General features: G+C 44.2%; 1 protein-coding gene across 1 annotated transcript in view; it reads right to left on the bottom strand.

The window, feature by feature from the left end:
* Positions 1–5,332: 5,332 nt before the first annotated feature.
* The window catches only part of SMPD3 (sphingomyelin phosphodiesterase 3), a 124,458-nt gene continuing 114,044 nt past the window's right edge, over positions 5,333–15,746 (bottom strand). The window contains exon 9 of the mRNA XM_083452677.1: positions 5,333–15,704. Within this exon, the coding sequence (XP_083308803.1) occupies positions 15,603–15,704 (102 nt within the window). The 3' untranslated portion in view covers positions 5,333–15,602. The remainder of the gene's footprint in view (positions 15,705–15,746) is intronic.

Genomic DNA, 15,746 nt, shown 5'->3' with positions numbered 1-15,746 from the left:
TATAAAGGTAAAGGTACCCCTGCCCGTACGGGCCAGTCGTGTCCGACTCTAGGGTTGTGCGCCCATCTCACTTAAGAGGCCGGGGGCCAGTGCTGTCCGGAGACACTTCCGGGTCACGTGGCCAGCGTGACGAAGCTGCTCTGGCGAGCCAGCTCCAGCGCAGCACACGGAAACGCCGTTTACCTTCCCGCTAGAAAGCGGTCCCTATTTATCTACTTGCACTTAAGAGTGCTTTCGAACTGCTAGGTGGGCAGGAGCTGGGACCGAACAACGGGAGCTCACCCCGCCGCGGGGATTCAAACCGCTGACCATGCGATCGGCAAGCCCTAGGCGCTGAGGTTTTACCCACAGTGCCACCCGCGTCCCGCCTATGAACCTATAGGCATGCCTAAAGTGCCACTTCTGATGAAGCTCACTGGGTGACCCTGGGCCCAGTCACCATCTCACTCTAACCTGCCTCACAGGATTTTTTGTAAGGATACATTTAAAGGAGCAGAAAGATATAGGATTATAAAATGCCCCCCAGCCACTCCCCCCCCCCCATGAATGGGGAAACGCACCTACATCACCCACTGCTATGCTCACACACAGAAGGAAGCTGTTTGCACCCTTCCTCTGTTCAGAACTGGCATCCAGTGAAATGTGGGCATGCTTCAGGGGGCATATTCCATGTAGGCAGTCCTTGCATTGTGGATTTTTGAGGGGATATTTACTGAGACATTTCCTGGCACCATAAGAGGTACTACTAGCAGGCACATTGGTGCCTGTGATTGCAGCATGGGTGACCCATCCTCTTAAAAGCTTGGGAGAATCCTTTGTGGTGCCCCGCAAAGCAGCTTCCAGTTCATATTCTGTTGAGTCATAAACACAAAGCAGAAAGAAATAGGACTTTTTACAGTTGTGCTCCCCTCTTTCACTATTACCACTGAACAGCAGTGTGTTTGTCACAATGCAGCAGTGAATGTATGAGCCGGTCCCTTTCTCGGTGATACGTACAAGGTTTTGTTCTGATGCTGCAGAACAAGTGCTGGTTAATGTTCAACGTGTATATCTGTAAGGCAAATTCCATTTTAGTTCAGTGAATAAGGGTGCTGGGACATCAATACTGGCTATGCTAATGACCCCAACCATTAGTGCCTGAGCTCATCTGGATTCTGGTTCTTCATCCTGAGCTGTGTAAGTGCTTTGGGGGAAGCTATATGCTTTCTCAACATCTATGAGTTTAGGGCTTAGAAGACCTTTGCCTGTAAATGAGGTACATCGTCTTAGATGTATGCGTTAATTAAGGATAGGCGAATGCCTCTTTTTGATTAATTGGTGTTCTGTCTTACCGAGACACTCAGAAACACAAAAACTGAGCAACTTATCTCAAGGCCCGGCTCCCTCTCCTCAGTTGCAACCTGAGATCTTGTCCCCGATTGGTTTGGATTGTACACCTCTGTCCCTTTTGACCCTCTTTTACTGCCTTTGAACTTGACCCTTGAAGCACCAACCTGGCTCTGCCTGATTTGGATCAACAGCAAGCTACCTAGCCCTTCTGCCCCCAAACTCAACCACCTGGGACAGATCCTTGCTGAGCCATGACAGATTAGCAGTACATCCTAAAAAATATGAATCATTTGTTTCAACATGAATGGTTCAAAAGCAATAATAATTGCAATGCCCCCCACTTTCACATTCATCAAAATCCTCTGAAAGATCTGCATTTTAGGGCCAGTCCTACCATTAAACAAAGTGAGGCAGCTGCCTTAGGTCAGTAGAATACAAAAAAGGAGGGGGCATGCTTGATCGGTGCTGTTAGCAACAATTACTTGCAAATAAACATTCATGAGTGCACTTGAAGCTCCTGATTCTTCTTTTGCAGGATGCCTGACATCACATATAACATCATTTGTGAGTCAGGTGGGTTTGGTGTTAAGGGAAATTGCCTCATGGACCAAATTAGGACCCTGGACCAGAGGTATCCTACCACTGTCCAGTATATAAAGCTAGCAATGTTCTTTGAACACCCCACTTAGGAGGCTGGTTTAATGCCCAAGAATGAATATTTGTGGTCTTGGGGGGCCTCCTTTATTGAAAGCTGAAGTGCTCAAGTCAGGCGTTTTGACTGTAAATGGGATACTAGCAATACTGAAAGCAGCAGCTAGGGAGATGTTGTCTTGTCTCACAAGATGTGTGTGTTTGTGTGTGCAAGAGAGAGCTCATTAAAAACAACATCGTCCTGTGCATGGTCTTATTAGCCTGAGTTCTATTGATTTCCTTTTTCTCTGACGAGAGAAGAAACACAGATTTCAGCTCAGCTTGCCCGTACGGCTTCTGATTAGCAACCCTTGAGAAAAATTCAGGGGGAAGGGGGCAGAAAAGCAAACCGGATGCTTTGGCTTTGGTGCTTGTGTTGCAATCAATAGAAGTCAAACTCCTTCGAGCTTCTGTGTATTTGATGAATTTCAGCTGATTTGGGAGCCTGGTCCGACTTCAGATCAATACTAACTTGCTCAAGGGCCGGCCTCTAAATAACAAAGGCAGCAGAGTTTTGATCCACACAGAAGGACGTGTCAGCTTAATGAAGTTTTGTGAGTGCAATTAGCTTTGAAGTTAGGGGTGAAATTCGGGTCTGGCAGATTCAGACGAGGCTCAAATTGGTGCTTCTGCTATTGATTCCTATTGATAGGACACTGGGAGAGTCAGATCCCCGTGACTGGGACGCAAAAGACTGGGACAAAAATGACATCCCTATCCGATACCTCCCATTCCTATTTTCAAGACCACCTTGTATAAACAGTATTGTATAAATGCCACCTGTATTATTATTATTAATTGAATTTATATACTGCCCTATACCCGGAGGTCTGAGCGCGGTTCACAGAAAAGATCAACATAAAAACCACAGTATATATAATCAAAATAAAAACAACAACCCAATAACCCGCCCCCCCCAAAGAGCCACATTTTAAAAGGGTATAGGATGTCAATCAGATCAACCAAAGGCGTGGTTAAAAAGGAACGTTTTTGCCTGGCGCCTAAAGGTGTATAATGAAGGCGCCCGGCAAACTTCCCTGGGGAGAGCATTCTGCAGACAGGGAGCCACAGCAGAGAAGGCCCTTTATGTGGACAGGCGGAGTCCCCCCAACCCCCAGGCGACCCCCGAGCGGAATAATGACTCAGTACAATGTGCTATGGGATTAAAATTGGCCACAACTTTATTAAATTTCAGGTGTAGGGAGACCTTGGCTCACACATTGGGTGTTTATCCTTCCCAGTCCCCAGCCGGGGATCTGGGAGATATCAGGGTTATCCAGAATGTGTGGGGATTGGGCTGGCTCTGGAGAACATATGTTCAAGCAGAGAGGCCCCCCCCCCCTTTCACCGCCGTTGGAGGGGAGAGCAATGACAACCTCTCGGCGTATGGCCAGTGCCTCCCCTCAAGACCCCTTTAAAGGGGAACCCTGGGATCACCACCGCCAGGGGGGCGTGGGTCACCACTTCACAGCCCCCCCTCCATTTAAGAAGATAGACTAAAGAATTCTGCCCAAGGCCTGAAACCGCCATTCTGTGGTTCCCAGTACCTGGTATTTAGAGGCAGATTGCCTCCGACAGTTATTACAGATGCATGAAAGCAGGTGGTTCCATTCTGGAAACATTTAGTGGACTTTTTTTCTAATTACTACAGCAGAACATAAAAACCTTAACCTTCACAGTGGTACCTCGGGTTAAGAACTTAATTCGTTCTTCTTAACCTGAAACTGTTCTTAAACTGAGGTACAACTTTAGCTAATGGGGCCTCACACTGCTGCTGCCCCACCAGCACGCAATTTCTGTTCTTATCCTGAAGCAAAGTTCTTAACCTGAGGTACTACAGGTATTTCTGGGTTAGCGGAGTCTGTAACCTGAAGCGTCTGTAACCCGAGGTACCACTGTATTTGCAGGGCTTGGGGGGGGGCAGAAAATGGTTCTTCCTTTCTCTTACAAATTGTAACGTTTTGACGGCTATGTTGCCATTGTGCTGTTTCCTGGTTTTAATATAGTTAATTTCATTTAAAGGTTGGGTTTTAATATTTTAAGTACATGCCGCCTAACAATCATGGGTGTTGCTTCTGTACATACTGCCCCAATGGTCCCTTCCACACCTAGAAAGAGCCCTGACTGCAAACAAGCCCAGTGCACACTAAGCTGGCCCCAAGCCTCAGAGGCTAATGGTTCAAGCCACAAAATCCCTGAGTCTGGCAGGCCTGCATTTCCCACTTGAATGTCTGTCATTTTAGAATCTGTTTCAAACACGGGAAACCCTGATTCTAGCTCAGAATCCCCCCAAACCTGTTGGATTCTGGCAATTGGGTTGTGTGTGTTCTCCTATATTGCAATTTTTATAGAATTATTAAATCCCTTTTTATTTGCTGAGTACTTTCCCTATCCTTGGGGAATTCTGTGTCCCGGGCTTTAATGGTGGATTCCAGCCCTGCAATCATGGAAATGTATAGCCACGTTCCTTGCTGTCATCATCAGAGTCAGGTGACAACTTTTAAAGGAAAGAGTTCTGAGTCAAAATGGTTGGTATTTCTATCTATTTCTCGTGGAAATGTCAATAGACATGTCTCCCCCTCTTTTTTTCTTTTCCTTTTGTTGTGGCTGTACTGATTACCCCGCACTGTGTCTGATGTTCATGGTCTGTAGACCAAGTAAATTGAAGTAAACACATTGTAGATTTTTCTTACACTGATGCAGCCAGATTGCACCAAATGTGGCAAACCACATACACCATATATGTAGTGCATATATGGTGCCACAACCATGTCCTTGATGCCTTTAGAGGTTCACTTCGTTTGGAAATATGAGGGTGAGATATGTGTTTTACCTCAGATGTTCTGCCCCTTCTTTCACACTAGTATCTTGCCCATAGAATCCAGAATAGACAGAAGGTGTATTTTTTAGCCTTAAAATTTTATTATATCATTTGCATCAACCATATTCCTTTCAGCACCATAGAAGTGAAGAAGAAAGACTTCTCTTCATTTGCCAAAATATCTTTTAAAAAAGAGAGAGAGGTGTAAGCTGATTTCATTTCATTACACACAAAGAAATGGATGGAACATTTTAATTTGGCTTTCTTTAATATATATTTATATATTATATATAATCATAACAAAAATGCCAGAAGGTTTGTATGTGCTTACCATATAAAAACATTAGTTTTTAGAAGGATACGATACAGAAAAAATCATTGAAATTAAAAAAGTTTTTTTTTAGGCTTTCTAAATCTATTAATACAATATTTAAAAAGACAAAGATTCATAGTTAAACTGTGTGCAGGTTATGGACAAAGGAGAATGACCGCTTTAGTAATACCAGATTTATTTATTTTTTTAAAAAAGATTAATCTGTCTTGTCACTGAAAACAGTTAAATTGGGAATTTTTCTATTACACAGTTTGAAGTCTACACAAACTCCCTTTCCCCAGCTGGACAGAGACAGGCAACATTTCACTCTGTGAGCTGGGCCGATATGTGTTGACTAGCAGATTTGCATTCCAGGCTAAGCATATGTTAAAATGGACTGGGCTGATTCTATGAGACTGCAGCCACTCATTAGGGACTCAGGGAAGTGGCTTCCAGCTGCAGTAGCATGGTCATCGATTGAGTATTCCATAATGGTAAGAAGAGAGGACTTTTTGTCTGGAAAAAATGTGGCAATGGAAGAGAAGAAAGAGAAGGAGGGGGAGAAAGAGAAAAAGGAGGAGGGGCAGAAGGAAGATGAGAAGGAGAAGAACAATAAAAAATTGGAGCAGGAGAAACAGAAAGAGAAGATGAATGAGACTGAGGAGACATTGGAAGAGGAGGAGAGCATATTTTAGGGCTCATGTTTCTGGAATCATGGCAATCGAGAACATTATGAGAACTGCCTGTCTGATCAGATCAAAGGTCCATCTAGTCTGGCATTTTCTCACCAAAGGTGGTCAACCAGCTACCTCTGGGAAACTTAAGAGCGAGACATGAAGACTTCTCTCCTGCTATTTGTCCACAGTGCCCAGTACTCAAACTGCATCTGAACACGGAGGGTCTATCGAGCTACTGTGGCTGCTTGCTGTTACGTATACTAGTTAATGTCTGAGATAGTGGCCTAGTTCAGATACAGAACGATCTCAGTCTGACAAACCATAGTTTACCAGAAGAAGAGGTTTGGGCATGCATTACCTCCTTTGTCTCTTACAACTTTATACAGTGCTTCTCAGGCTTGTTTCACTATTTTATATCTGATCTGGGAAACTGCGGTTTAAGCTCTAATTAGAAGCCAGGATTGTGAAACACAGTGTGAATGTAGTTGGAAGTGAAACCACAGTTTCCCACTACTATGGTTTAACAAACCCCAGCAGTATTGAAACAAGGCAAGAGAAAGGAGGGCGCTTTCAGGAAATGCTGCTGATTCTCTGTCTGGTTTTTCAGACTGAGATCACTACAGCTGAATAAGGCTGGACACTCTGTGAATCCTGTAACTTGGGCAGACCTCAATTTTTCAAGAAGCACAGAGCCCCTGCTGCTTATTGTCTCTCAGTGATTCTTGGTGACGTGTATCCTATGACACAACCATTAATGTGGTTCATTATGCTGTATGTTTTCCCGCCCCCATGCCGCACAATCAACTATTGTGTGCCAAGGAATGTGCAGTGTGGTGTTGTCATGCTACATGTTGTGTTATATGAAGAAGCAGGAAACAGATATGCAATAAACCCAACTCTGTGTCTCTCATAAGGTCTACTTCTGCCATGAAAGAACAAGCTGATACTAAGTATACACATGTCCTTCCCTCCCTATTTCATCATGCTTGATCAACATAGTAGCACCTGTCTCCATCCTGATGGCCTCCAGATGCTGCTGAACTACAACTCCCATCATCCCTGACCATTGGCCATGCTGGTTGGGACTGACGGAGTTGGAGAAGAACTGCTTGGATGCAGAAGGTCCCAGGCTTAATCCTTGGCATCTTTAGGTAGGGCTACAGGGGACCCCTACTAGAAGCACTAGATGGACAGACTCAGTATAAGGGAGCACCTTTTGCACATAACCTCTGGCGAGGACTAGGTTGTAGCTAACGGGCAGCATCAGTTGCTAAATATTATTTAACAAAGCTATCAGACCCAACAAATTTTAAAAATTCCATTTAGCAACAGCAGGCATGGCAAGGGGGAGTCATTAGGTTATGTACTTTGCACTAATAAGCACAGTATTAATAGGGAAGGAAGGAGAGCACTTACAGAATATCAGACAGCAGTAGCTACAGACAGGAAGTTGAGTCCAATATTTCTCAAGAGAGGAAGTTGTGAAGGTGGGTGTGTTCTTATGGACTGTATGTAAAGAGTGTGGATAGCCAACGCAATGCCCTCAAGATGTTGAGGACCACAATTCCCACAATCCCTGGGCATGCTGGCTGGGGCAGATGGAATGTGAAGTCTAAAACAGTGGAAGCACATCACATTGGTGACCCTTGACATCGAGTATATCCGGTTGGAAACCATATTCTATGATGGACAGTGTAATCACTCAGTAACTGATAGTGCAGTCCTATTCCTGTCTGCTCAAACACAAGTCCCACTGAGTTAAATAGGACTTACTCCTAGGTAAGAGGGCTGTGAATTTATAGACTGAGGGGCCCTGAGCATATTCTTGGATGTAATTCAGCTTGAGCAGGAGTTTTCCCTTAAGTAGCCAGGGGGGCTGATGTCCTGTAATTGCCTAAGAAGAATTAGGGATGTGGAGAGGCTCTCTTGGAAACATAGTTGGTCTTGTTTAATTTCTCTCATTAAAAACCCCTTCCTTCCTTCCTTCCTTCCTTCCTTCCTTCCTTCCTTCCTTCCTTCCTTCTTTGACATTCCTAATACTTTTCTCTGGAGCAGGAATCAACCAAAAATGACCTTGAAGGATCACTTTAAATGAAATCTGTTGATCCCTCTGACACCTGGATTTTTCTCTCTGCAGAGAGTTTTCTCACCAGTCCTATACCCCCTGTACTTGGATTCCTAATGCTGACTGGTGAATGGCAGGTCACAACACACCATGGCCTAGCAACCTGGTTATTGTGAGTCCAAACAAGCATGTTTGTAAAACTCTTTGCTCAATGTTTTTCAAAACTTTTTTTTCTTCCCTTAAAATCCCCTAAATGTTTCTCCTAACAAGGGACCAACAAATTCACTTTCAAAATGTCCGTGGTGAAATTCCATGGCAACTCTAAAAAGGACAATGAAGTATCCTGTATCTAAGGGAATTCATGGTAGTGTTATATAATACTTTAAGAATAGCATAGTGCTGTCTCAGGCTATACTTCCTAGATACATATCATGTACCATGATGCTAGATCCCACAGGACTCTGAAGAGGACTCAGATGAGTGCAAGATTCAGGACACTTTCCTCAGGAGAGAATATTCAGTAGCTGGTCCTGTGATCTCCTGCCTAGAGGATGTTGACCTACAACCAACCTTGGACTTAGAGGATGAGACTACTGTTCTTCAACCTTAAGTCCCCAGATGGTGTTGGACTCCAACTCCCATCATTCCCAACCAGCATATCCAACAGCACCTGGGTACCCAAGGTTGAAGAGAAATGTTCTAGACCTCACAGAAGCCAAAGGACATAGAATTGGGTGAGGGCCTCTTAAGGAATGTAGGTGTCTCCTTCAAGGAGGTGGGGCTCAATGCAGAATAGGTCTTGCCTGCTTTAGAAGGCCTCAGATGGCTTCAGCTCCCTATTGTAGCAACATCTTTCACAACTCAGCCAGCAAGACCTACTGAGAACTGTCCAGGGTTCTTATTCCTGGATAGAGAGACCTGCCATTACCACCTGTCTAGATTTAACTATACTTGACCCTGCCCAGAACCATATGTCCCAATTTTCCTGGAGTTCAAAAATTCCACCCATTTTCAAAGCTTTATGGTTCGCAGGATACTTGTAGAGTTTTATAAATTATGCAGGCAGCACTAACCTTGGTCTCATCCTCCCTTAGGGAGCAAGTATCTCATTGAGTCATGAGTGGCTTTGAGGAGATGCAGATGGTTTCTGCTCCTTTGAATTTGATTCTCCCATTTAAACAGGCCTTTGGGGAGCTCGTTGAGTCGACCAGTTAACCATTTTGAACGGTCGGCATGAGCCAAACCTGAGGTGGCTTTCATAAGAAATCCTCTATCTCTAGTTTCACTTTGCTGGCGTTGTGCATGTGCACATGATGCCTGTTCAAATGTCAACATTTCCTAGTCTTAGAAAAACACTTGGGGGAGTCCCTTTGGTAGGGAACTGGCTAGTTGTAGAAGTGTGGGAAATCAAGTTCTTAGGAACCAATGCCTAAATACAAAGTGCAGGCACATTTTAACACAGTTATGATTGGTGTGCATGTGAATAAATCAGGGCATTTTCCCTTGCAACATACAGGGGAGCCAATGGGAAAGGATTGTGTTATATCCATGGTTAGTTCTACTCAGAGTAAACCCACTGGACATGGCTAACTTAGGTCCTTTAATTTCAGTTGGCCTACTCTGACTAGAGCTTGGTTGGTGATAACCCTTTGTGACACTCTGTGCACAAAGACTTATAAATTCAACATACATCAGAGCCTGTGCTCAGCTTCCTCTGGCTCAGCCTGGTGCTTTCCAGATGTTCGGGCTACAACCCCTGTGGCCACTGGCTGAGGCTCATGGGAGCTGTAGTTCAAAACACCTGGAGGGCAGCAGGTTGGGGAAGGCTGGTCTGGGGCAAGGCATGGCAACCAGAATCAGTCATGCAGCTCAGGGACTGCCTTTATCTGCAGGACTGGGATGGCATGCACAGGATTCAATAGCCACATTTCAACTAGGGATTAAGGACAAGGTGACAAAGGGCACACCATGTTCACCACCTTCGCATAAGTTCAAGATTTCTCCCCTCCCCAACAAATAGGGAGGAGAAGGTGGTATTCAGTGATAACTGAAACAGCTCCTGTGACTTCCTCCCACCATTGGGTTATGTGGAATACTGGAATATGCTCTAAGATCTGGGTGTTTTATCCTTCCATCTGGTGTCCCCATCATTGAAAATAAAATTGGATCCTAAGGGACTTTAGGCCATGTACATAATACAGCTGTTGTCTGGACAAAATGTAAATTTGCAATAACAGGAAAGAATGTGATCACAGATGTACAGAATTTACTTTTCTTTTTCAAAACACTGATCTCTGGAATGAGAAGTATATTTCTTCCATTTGCCCTCAAATAGGATTCCAGCTCTTCCATAGCATATCAAGGCAGCAGAAGGCACAAGGTCAATGCACTAATAAGGCAAAGGAATACGATTCCCAGCCTAAAAGTTTCCCCAAAGTTTGACCCACAATACTATTCAATGGTTACGAATGACATTGTTGTTGATTAATCCAAAAGTATCTACCTCTTTTTACAACTATCAAATTTTCTACAGTTTTAAAAATCCAGGAATGATAAACTCTGAGAAAGTTTACTTCAAAACTGGCCCTGACACCCCCCCCCCCCGAAAAGAAACCCCACAACTCACACAAAAAAGAAATCTCAACGCATCTAAATTTGAAAGGGGAAGAAGGAAAAACCTGGGTTGGTTTTCTTTCTTTCTTTTTTTTATAGAAAAGCAAGAATTCCCAGAAAGTAACCTGTAATTTAGACAGTTAGCTTTTGTGGGTTTTTAAAACTGTAAATAGTGTAGCACAGTTTGGCAGTAATTGGTACAATTGCTTATAGACCACACAGCATGTCTACTTCAGCTAATCACAGAATGTGGATATCTGGTGGTAATTTACACAGCTTAAAGGGAGCTATTTAAATACTGCGCCTTGGCTTAGTTTTACTGCTAGTGGTAAACATTCTAGACAGAGATGGTGGACAGCATATGAGCTGTAATTCATACTGCTTTGGACAGAAAAAAGTTAATAAAATACAAGCAAAACAGAAAAGTAGAATGAGAAGCAATGTTGCAGATAAAACCATCAGTCAGGTTTAGCTTGGGCCATGAACTAGAAAATCCATTGGTTCATGCCCCTGTAGAGAAAGTTTGATGCAATGAAGACAGATGAATATGTGGGGAGGGAGCCTTTTTCTTTTCTCTCTCATAGAATCAGAAAGTCGGAAAGGACCCCATGGGTCATCTAGTCCAGCCCCCTGTAATGCAGGAATCTCAACATGCAGTCCCCCATCCAATTTGAAACCATACTGGACCCTGCTTAGCTTTACAAATGTGCTAGCAGTTTTTATTGCAGATTGATTTCTGTTCTGGGCGATGAAATCCTATTTGCTCCTGGTCATCACCACCACAGGGGGTTGGTACAGTCCATAAAGGTGCTTTGATTTGGACATGATCCAAACTAGTCCTGACTAATACACTTCCTGCCTCTGTTTCCTTGGAACATGCAAAGCAGCCCTGTGGGTGCTAGTCATCTAGGGCAAATGGGCTCTGCCCCACCAACCTCACAGCCTGCCTGCCCTTTTTCCTACAATGGCTTGTGGCACTGACCGTCAGCTTCCTCCTTTGTAGAACACAGCAGGGAGGAGGATGGGAACAAATGTAGAGCCAGTTGGCACCGCCTGTCATTGTCTTGGGCTCTGCCTCCAGTTGGCCTCCCTGCCTTCCACCCTGTCTCAGTTTGCACCATTGGTGGTGCCTTAGCAGGTCTGCTGCAATCTCTGCTCACAGCTATTTGCTTTCTGGAGTTCCCTGCTTTTGAATGGCCTGATCAGGCATCTGTGGAAGTTTTACTATTGCTTAGGCTTTCAAAGCACGGGAGGAGAAAGGTGATTCCCCTTAAAGCTGAGGCAGGCAAGTCTCCTTCTCTACGAGGGTTGAGAAAAGGCAAATTTCTTCCCACTCTGATATCTCCAGAATTTTGCAGGTGCAATGATGTGCTACAGGCTATGGCCCACCTGTAGCAAGCCTTTGCAGTCATTATGGACTTCATTTTGGAACCTGGTACAGATCCCATTGTCCAAGTCAGTTTTCAAATCCCTTTTAGAGCCATTTCAAGTGCACCTACCCTGACTTTTACAGACAAACCCCATGACTGATTTTTTTTTAATTATGTTTGCACTGTATTCCATTTCTCCAGAAATGTTTGCATCAGTTCTCTCTGATCCACCAGTCTTTTATTTCATCTTCCTTGATTTCTTGTTCTTTGTTTTTCAGGAGAGGCAAAGAAAAACCCGGCTTCTGGAGCCATCTGGTTCTATGGTACATCTTGTTCAATCTCACAGCCATAGCACTGAGATCTGTTGCCAGATTCTGAGACATGCTCTCCACTGAGGATGGCCCCCAATTACTGCATCTGTACAAAGATACACTAACTGGGGGCTTGCTCTTCCCTCCCGAGATGATCCAAAATGTTGTACTGGTTGCACTGGCAACAACCTCTGTCGCCCTTAGCTGCAGAACCGCAGAATTATGAAGCATTACGAAATCAGAGATTTCGCTAAAGACTGGTGGGGAGGCTTGGCTCAATCTATGCTACACCCTAATGTATTTTGGCAACCCTGGAGCTGAACAGGCAACAATAGTGCCTCCCAGTGTACCTAATACATGACAGGAACATGTTTCAGTGTGCATAATGCTGAATGACAAGCCCACAGCTGCTTAAGCATATTTGAAAATTCTGCCTCCGAGTTCAAGAGTGATATGAAAAGCAGATTGGGTTGATCTATGACATTTGATCTTCCACCATTTATAAGTGGCAATACTATTTTGGAGAGGTACAGATTCTTCCTGCTCTGGAAGGTGTGCTTGTCACTTCTAAAAAAGGAAAGTGCCACATCAGAAGTGCAGACTAGGAGAGAAACAGATTGTTGCAGGTGAGGGTCTATTCAGAGTTCATAAAATAAATTTGTGTTCAGGTAGGAAATAGATAATAGTGTCTGGGTACTTATTCATGAACTTTATAGATGCCTGTGGGAAACCAGCAAGCAGGATTCAAACACAAGATCATGGCTAGTAGCCATCAATAGACTTCTCCTTCATTCTAACTCTCCAGTCTAATTCTCTTTTAAAGCCATCCAAATTGGTGGTCGTCTCTGCCTCCTGTGAGTGTTGCAAGTGAATGAGCTTATAAACGAATGAGGTGCTGTGACTGGACAGTGGAAGTCATGTTTAGGCCACGCTGCCCCAGAAGCCACTCCCTCTATCAATGGGTGGGCAGGGAACACTTGATGGTTCTTAGTGGGGGGAACTCGGGCACTCTGCATGTGTTTAAAGACACTCTTTCCTTCATACATGCTGTACAAACCCTGCTGTGGGAAGAGGGATGGGGTTCAGAAATTTCAGTCCACCACCTCAAATCAAGCTGAACCACCAATCTGGGGGAGCGGGGCAGGAATGGCACAAGAGAAGAGCGAGCAAACAAATCTTCTGCAACAAAAGTTAAGAGGTACAAATGGTAATGTGTGAGATCTTCCTCTCCTTGAAGTGACAGGCACATCTTCCGCATGTGGCACTTTTAATCTGTCTGATTCAGAATTTACAGAACTTTCCTACTGTGTCTTGCTATGCGCTTCTGGTGAAGTTGCTTGTGTTTTAGCTAAGGCCCTCCACCACCTATTTCCTTGCATTGCTCTCTCTGTTCTCACAATGTATGAGGACTAATATACACATCACTAGAGTAGCCACTGGTTCCCATGTTGCTCTGATCGTGCTCAAATGAAGAAATCCCACTGAGATGGGCAGGCAGAACAGGAAGCAACTGCATTGGTGCTATACCTCCTTGAGGGTTGATAGCACTGGTGTGGTTGCATTGCACATGACCCATCTGTTCCATGCAATTCCTTCATCCAGACAGCACTGGAACTGCGTTGGATTCAGCCGTGCCACTTTGTTGACATATTCAGTAGGTCTATGGGCCAATTCAGGCATTCAGCAGACTCCATTGGTCATGTTTCCCTTGTGGTTGTGATGGCTGGGTTTACATAGTTCAATTCTCCCGCTCACCACCTATAGAAAACTAACACACTAGAGAGAAGGTTTAGGCTAGCCTTTCCCCTGACATACTACCTTTCCATGTGCTGAGAACCATCTTATGGTGGAGGAATGTTCCACTATTCACATAACTGAGGTGGGTTCCATAGTCTACGCCAACATTACATGTGTTTATTCATAAATCCAATCTGTCCTTGTTCCATATTAATCTGTTGCTTTTTTTAAAAAAAACTGCACAAGAATTTGTATTTCAGTATTTTGATATGGATTTCAATATGCATTTCATCAGAAAATATTTAAGTATGTATTTTGTCTCAATGTATGCATTTTATTCTAAAATATGCACTATTAAATGCATTTTGGTATCACAAAAGTTCAGAACCTGAAGGGTAATTATGGCCCCATCCACACAGAAGTTGCTGCAGATCAGGTCAGAGCCACCAGAGAGTCAGAGCAGACAATGTTGAGATAGATTATTAGACTGACGGGGTTGTATCCAAGAAAGCACAGAAGCACAGCAGAACCTCCTTCCCTTCCTTCCTTCCTGGGCATCCCAAAATCTGCTCTGGAGGGTTGGGGAGGAACCCCAAACAGGTTTTGGGGAAGGGAAGGAGAACGAGGGGCAGCTCCATTCCACTTTGTTAGATACAACTTATTGTCTGGTGGTGACATAAGACAGCTTTGAAAGTTTGTGTGCCAAACCTCTCATACTGCAAGCTGCAATGGACCAGTCCAGGAAAGATGCCGCCACTTGTATCTGCCACATCTGCCATAGTATCTTCTGAAATCTTATCTCCAGGTAGAGAATACTTTAGGATTTGGCCCTACTGTTTTGACAGTTGCCTGCTTATAGGCAATATGACACTGTTTTCCAAACCTGGGTTTTGAAGGTCCTAAGAATGCTGTCGCCAGGATGCTTTGGGTTCTGAATTACCATTGCCATCCTTCTCGGTTCCCCTACCTGCCCACCCACCTCCACCCCAATGGTACCTCACTGACCATTCCATTCCTAAGTGAGTGGCATGCAATGTGGAGGCATGCTTCTGACGCAGGCATGCTACTACAACATTAACAGGCTAAAAAGAAAAAAGGAAAGGAAAGGGGGTGGGGAAGAAAAGGTTTTTTTTTAAAAAAAAAGAAGAAGAGAGAAATTAAGCATTAGCTCATTAAGGATATATAAAGAAATGATTCGAAAACTCGCTTTTGGAGCAGCACTAACACAGAGACTGATTACAAACTAAATTGTGCTATATATCAGTATATATATAAAAAAACGTTGTTTTGTAAGAATGGCACTGGTTCAAAAGAACTGGGACTTCTACCTTGGTTCCTTTTAAGTCCACAGTGAAAGTATAGAAATACAGGCTTGCCCGGTTGCCTGGCAACTCGTGACGCTTGTGGGTGGGCTGACACCCCCCCTCCCTTCCCCATCTCCCCATGCACACATTCACATACGTTCTCTGCTTCCCTTTTTAACATCTTCCTAACAGGATGCAAATGGAGAGGAATCTGAAAAGCAGGTAGAATCGCAGCCAGAGGATAGTCTGAGTCAAGCCTGGTCTCGAGGGGGTGGGGGCATCCGGAAAATCCCACACTCTGTCTTGCATCTTGGTCACAAGTTTGGAAGTTCCCTCCTCTACACACTTGGGGGACCAAAAACCGGTCCTTTTTTAAGGATCCTCTTCTCCCGTTGAAACCATCAGGCGCATGGCAACAGGCAGGTGATCAGTTAAGCCTGCCAGCTGAGTAATGAAACTGAACTCTTCCACTTCCTGTGGAGGAACAGCAAAAGAAATGACTTTTAAAAAGAGCTC

Source organism: Podarcis tiliguerta, assembly GCF_965153285.1.
Source record: "Podarcis tiliguerta genome assembly, chromosome: 8".
Lineage (NCBI taxonomy): Eukaryota > Metazoa > Chordata > Lepidosauria > Squamata > Lacertidae > Podarcis > Podarcis tiliguerta.
The sequence above is the reverse complement of the archived record's forward strand: the minus strand, read 5'-3'. Positions and strand labels throughout refer to the sequence as shown.